The sequence below is a fragment of the Medicago truncatula genome, chromosome 2, assembly GCF_003473485.1.
Source record: "Medicago truncatula cultivar Jemalong A17 chromosome 2, MtrunA17r5.0-ANR, whole genome shotgun sequence".
In the NCBI taxonomy this organism is placed as follows: Eukaryota; Viridiplantae; Streptophyta; class Magnoliopsida; order Fabales; family Fabaceae; genus Medicago; species Medicago truncatula.
The window spans coordinates 48100916-48107729 of record NC_053043.1 but is presented as its reverse complement, the minus strand read 5'-3'; the positions used below and the strand labels follow the sequence as shown (position 1 = coordinate 48107729).

Sequence of the window (6814 nt, the reverse complement as noted above, 5' to 3'; positions counted from 1 at the left end):
CTAACATGATTGAGTGAATATTTGTTCATTGAAAATATAGAAGAAAAACACTGTCAGCCTCATAATTGAGTTCAGAGCACCATGTGCATCCTTTAAATCTCAATCTCTTTGTCTGGCGCCATATTTTCTTCTATCCCCACAAAAATCCCACAATCTTATCCTCTACACTCCCAAATTCACCCCATATATTCCTACAATTTCTTCAACTAGTATAATAAAAACATTAATATTACATGGATGTTTCAAATCATATTGAACAATCCACCATGAACTCTAGTTTTTATAACGTTGAATTTGGACACATAAACTTAACTTTAAACATCAACAAAGATTTATTAATTGAGTTTGATGAAAATAAAGCCACGATGCAAATATTTTCTAAATAAATGGTCAATCTGTAAAAATAAAATAAAATTCACATTCACCTTCCGGTAACTATTTAGAAGCAAAAACTCCAATTTTATATTTTAGATTCAATCAATAAATAATATTATAAATCACATATATTATTTATTAAATAAAATTAAATTATAAATTTTTATTTATAATATTAACCAAAAGTGTATGATATTTGGTCTTTATTCAATTAACCAGTTTTACGCCTGATCTGCTAGACATTTAACATAAATAAATCTTCTTGAACTTAACTCAGTTAGTATAAAGAATAAAAATATATGCAAGGTTCGAGTTCAAACCGAACCTGACCACCAAAAAAGAAAAAGACATTTAACATAAATATGAAAAAATTGAGTGTCTTTAACTACATGTTTGAATAAAAATGTAGAACAGCCAAATATTGACCAAATCACAGTTCAAGATTTCACAGGATACTCACTCAGTATCTAAGGGGCAAAATCGTCACATAACTCAAATTATTCAACACTATATAATAACTACGTTGTCAGAACCTCAAACTCAAACCCCATGCAGAAACTGTAGTTCACCGCAACACCATAAACTAAGTTCATCATTAATTTCATTTCAGCATATATATATATATATATAATATAAACTTTATACTATAATTAAATCCTCAATTTCAACCATGAGTAGCGTTAGGTTTTTCCAAACTATCTCCGTCGCAGCAATACTACTAGCACTCACCGCCACCGTCCATTCATGTCCACCGTCAGATAGGGCGGCGTTATTAGCGTTCAAAGCAGCACTCCACGAACCCCAACTCGGAAAACTCGGTATCTTCACCTCATGGACCGGAGCAGATTGCTGCAACAAATGGTACGGCGTTAGCTGCGACAAAGAATCCCGCCGCGTCGCCGATATCAACCTCCGCGGCGAGTCAGAAGATCCAATCTTCCAAAAAAAACACCACCGTACCGGTTACATGACCGGTTACATCTCACCAGCAATCTGTCACCTCAACCGTCTCTCGAGCTTCACCGTCGCCGATTGGAAAGGTATCTCCGGCGAAATCCCTCGCTGTATATCCTCCCTTCCTTTCCTTCGTATCATTGACCTCATCGGAAACCGCCTCACCGGAACTATCCCCACCGACATCGGAAAACTTCAACGGTTAACCGTTCTTAACATCGCCGACAACGCTATCTCCGGTAACATTCCACGGTCGCTAACAAATCTCAGAAGCCTGATGCATCTTGATATTCGTAACAATCAGATTTCTGGGCCCATACCTAATGACTTCGGCAGGCTTCCAATGTTAAGCCGGGCTTTACTAAGCGGTAATAAATTATCCGGGCCCATACCCGAGTCAATTTCTCGTATTTATCGTTTAGCAGATCTCGATCTATCAAGAAACCAAGTTTCTGGACCCATACCTGAGTCCCTAGGTAAAATGGCGGTTTTGTCCACACTTAATTTGGACATGAACAAAATTTCTGGTCCCATTCCAATAAGTCTTTTTAATTCTGGAATAAGTGATTTAAATTTAAGCCGAAATGGTTTAGAAGGGACTATACCTGATGTGTTTGGTGTGAGATCTTATTTCACGGTTTTGGATTTGAGTTATAATCATCTTAAGGGTCCTATACCTAAATCAATGGGTTCTGCTTCTTATATTGGACATTTGGATTTGAGTTATAATCATTTGTGTGGTAAGATTCCTGTTGGTGATCCTTTTGATCATTTGGAAGCTTCTTCTTTTGTTTACAATGATTGTCTTTGTGGGAAGCCACTTAAACCTTGTGGTGTTAATTAAACAAACTTACTCTTCTTGTGTGTTGAAAGAAATTATATGTATTTTTGTATAATTTGTAATAGGAACAAGAGTCTTGTGTTTATTGATTAGTAGTTTAATTAGTTGATTTGTTGTATTTGTGTTTGTAATTTTCATCATGATCATGATATCTTACATATGTTACAATAATTAAGATACTGAATTGTGTGGATTTTTGGTTGTCAAACAATGCTGCGGGATTCTCGGCAAGTTCTTGTTTTAAACATTTGGTCTCACATATAAATACAAATGTTCAATCTAGTGATATGATTTATGTTTCATCTAAAGCTAAGGTTATAGTTTGAGGATTACTTAAAGGAAGAATAGCAACTAGAGACATTTGCTCAAAAGAGGGGTAATGTCCTATATATGTTTCTTGTTCGAGTGATATTGACTCTAGTAATCATCTCTTATTCTCTTGTCTTTTTATCTTATAATGTATGGTCCTTGATAAATAAGTAGATGGGTATTCAAGGTGTAAACCATAATGAATGTCTTCGACATATCTTTATCCATGAGAAATGGGTTTTGAATAGTTGTTTTTTGATGTATTTGAAACAAAATTATCTTTTGGTTGCGCGTTGCAATTCAATAATCTCTCAAATTAAAATGTCATTCTTGTTTCTAGTTTTAATTTCAAAAATAAATCGATGCATTCATTTTGACTGATTTTCTAGCATTGAGCAAATTCCTAAACTTAGCATTGCGAGCTCTTCGTGGAACCTTCTTCCTATAAAACATACATTTAAATTTGTTTTGTTTGATACTTGGCTGCGTGTATAAAAAAAAATCTACTAAAAAAGCCACTAATATGTTAGGAGTTCTACATCTGGTAAATACAAGTGCTTAATGTGGTACTTAAGCCATAAAGTTTTTCCATCTAACGAACTAATTTTTTTGGGATGGGCTCTCCACATAAGCTAAGTCCTAAGTTGGACCACGGAAAGGTACTCTACTGAATACTGATAGGTGAATGAAGCCGCCAAAAAGAAAGAACTACCATCAGATCATCGCTTATAGAGTAAAAACTATCATAAAAGTCAGTTTTTAAAGGACGTAGCAATGTTAGGAGTCACACATAACAAACTAAAATAGTAGCTAGATAAGACCTCTGTGGTGATGAGAGGCCAACAATAATCTGATCATTTTGTGCTTTTTTCTTTCCACTTCATCAATCTTTCCAATGAATGTCATACAAACGCTGTTCTTGTTGTGCAATAGTTTCACAAGTGACAACCGCAGTACTAAAAAAAACTGTAAAGTAACTTTGTACTAAAACTCAAAGCAATAGAATTGACCTAAAAATATTTCTAACTTTATTCAGGATTGTGCTAGGGTTCATCTTAACTAGAACTCAACGCCACAGGCCCAAATGATGATTTGCGTGTACTCATACGATCAATTAAACGATGATTTGCACATCGCAATGATTAATTCACGTCCAGTTACACTTGTAACGAACTATCCAACTAAATCATCTCGACTGTTTGACTATATAAATAAAATTTCTCATCAAAATCAAGGTACATGTTGTTAGTTATGCACTACATATTTAAACTCAATCACATAATTACTTGAGTTTTAGAGTGTGTAATATTGTTAGATAAAACAGATTGAACTGCCGGCTTATTCCGCTGGTTGAATTGAAAACACTAGTTTGGTCGTTAAATTAATTTCAGCTGAATTGTAGTTTGATTGAATCGGATTAAACCATGCTTGAATCACAATTTATTTAATTGGTTTTCATTTTTTTGGTGTTTCTTTTTTACTTTTTTATTTGTCATTGGGTTCAATCTTGGTTAAATTGATTGAACCAATTTAACAATGACTAGAGATCTCACCGTTCGATCTCCATATCCATTTTTAAAACATTTGCTTGCAAGTAAGGAAATAAATTTTTATATTTAACCATCATAGTGATATATATTCAGCTACAACCAATCTATTAGTTCTACGAGATATAACAAGAACAATGCGTTATCTTTATTTATTAATTTTGTTATGTCTGAAACAATTTAACCTAATTTTTTCCTGTTCATTTGCTTTATTAGGTTTGCAATTATTTAACCTAACAAATTCCATCTAAAAACATGCATCGCACGAATTTCATTCCTATCCTCTTGCCTTTTTTTTTTTCAAAGGAAATATTATACATTTATTTGATATTGCACGTTTGTTCTAGAAACTATGAGCATATCAATGATCATGTTTGATGCCTTCTATTTTATACTCTTTTTTTTTGACAATTTTTTGTACACTTTCTCTTTTAAGGAAATATTTTGTACACTTATTTAATACTAAAAAAATGGATCGCACCAATTTCATTCCTATCCTCGTGCCTTTTTTTTTTTTTTTTGACAATATTTTGTACACAATACTAGAAAAATTCATCGCACTAATTTCATGCCTTTTTTTTTACAATATTTTGTACACTTTTTTTTGAACCAATTTCATGTCTTTATTTCATTCCTATTATGTTGCCTTTTTTTTTGACAATATTTTCTACACTTATTTAATACGTTTACAAACAGAATAATCTAATTTCCATGCAAACTTGGCTACCCTAATTTCTATGTAAACTTGGTTATATATACCAAGCCCTAAACGTGTTTCTCTAAAAAAAAAAAAAAAAAACCTATTTCGTGTAAAAATTTCAGACACAACACAAAAATCATATATTTTGATATTTAGAGCTTTGCAAATGGAAAGACGTGACCTTACAACTTATTTTTTTCATCGTTACCAATTATATAGTGCATTTCATTATTCCGTCTATCAATCCCTTTATAATAAATCCGAGCGGAATACGGGTCAAAAATCTAATTGTTTTATAACAACTATAGAGAGAGCTTCTTTAAAAAAAAAAACTACCGCGAGAGCTTTCTTCTAAAAAATGAAAATGTCAAGAACATATTAAAAAAATGAATTACGAATTTCTTGAAAATATCTTACTTATTTACATTGAAATATATAATATAAATCTATTTAGTAAAACATTTATAATTGATGGATTTGATTCTTTGAAGTAATGTCTAGCTCAACTTTTTTAAATAGCTACCGTCAATTTGTATTTGATTTGTTATTCTTTTAATTTGAGTTGTTGTTCTTTGAAATATGAATTAAAAAGCAAGAAATCAAATATAAAAAAGAATAATGACAGCTATTTAAGAAAATTGAGCTCGACCATATTTCAAAGAAAAATAGTGTTAACTTTTTTATTGTTAAGATTTTTATATACATTTTTTTTTGTTTATATTAAAGTCGATGGTTATCATAATCCCCCCACTCTTTCCAGAGTTTGCGGTGGTTTAATTTGAGATTCATTTGACAACTTCATCAAATAATTATATTGTAACATTGGAACATCTACTGCTATTTTTGTGGAGTTTTGAGGGTTTTTCTTGGGTCTTAAGCTCACACGTGAACAAAGTATTACTATTGAATGTGATTTTCAAGTAACTACTACTCAGTATTCTTTGTCTTATCCATCTTCTCGATTGAAATGTCCCACTGAAATATATTTATAAGGAGGTTAACTCTTGTGTTAATTTCTTTACCAACTTTGGTTATACTATGGTTCTTTCTTTTGAATGATTCTTCAATTTATTTGTCTCTCTTTATCTCTTAAGCTTTCGATTGATGCAATGAGATAGTCTCCCTTAATTAATTCTTTAGTAATTTTTTTCTCTAAAAAGATGAACAATGGCTGAATGCGGTATAGTATTGACAACGAATATGGGATCATATAAATCCAAACATCTCCACTTTCATGCACATGAAGATAGTATCACAAAAGAGTAAATAAATTTCTATGTCCGATGTAGCGACAAAATGTGTGGATAATATAAGAGATGAAGGACCACCGCACGTGGTGAGAAAACGACATAATCCTTAGCTGGTTCATTGCATTGGAGGAGCCTTGCACATGTTCTATTTTCTATTTTTAAGAAGAATGACTCTCACATGTTTGTGTAATAGGTAATCAATTGGTCATGGTAACCTATCTTGGTCGGATCATGCACTCTCGTTTCTTTATGGCTTCTCTATTACTACTAGTTGGTACTTGGTAGATGGGAAACAGCGTTACTTTTCTCACTCTAAACACATGGGAATTGGGAATGTATAATAGAGTGAGTGAGAGTGCTCAACTTTATAGACATCAAGTTGGCAAGTAATGGAGGAGGAGTCCTTATGGAAGAAGCCCTTCAATGTCATGATTTGTTGAGGCATTATGGATTGCATGAGTCTTAGGTTAAGTGAGTGTTTGAGACTGCGATGGAAGGCTTCTAGACGTGCATTTTAGAAATTTTTGCTTCACAATTTTCGCGTTTAAAGTATATTGAAAAGTGAAAATGAGCCTTCAAAAGCAAATCCAAACACTCACTAAGCGAATTGGTTCAAAAAGTAGATATGCTCGTTTTGAAGAGTTCGGGTATGCTCCATTTACCTTAACTCCATTTACCCCATTTACCTTTATGGATGTGTGACATGTGACAAAATAGTATCCAACGGTTGACATTAAAAGGGCTAAAATAAAGAGACAAACTTGTGATTGTTACCTATCTTCTCTCATATCCTTCTCTCCCTGAACCTATATGTGCTGTCAACACATTTGCTCCATCT

General features: G+C 32.8%; 1 protein-coding gene across 1 annotated transcript; it reads left to right on the top strand.

Annotated features, from left to right (window-relative positions):
• Window positions 1-912: 912 nt before the first annotated feature.
• On the top strand, window positions 913-2673 carry LOC11431420 (DNA damage-repair/toleration protein DRT100). The gene has a single exon (XM_003597406.4). The coding sequence runs from the start codon at window positions 1046-1048 to the stop codon at window positions 2171-2173; it is 1128 nt and encodes a 375-aa protein (XP_003597454.1). The 5' UTR covers window positions 913-1045; the 3' UTR covers window positions 2174-2673.
• Window positions 2674-6814: the final 4141 nt, after the last annotated feature.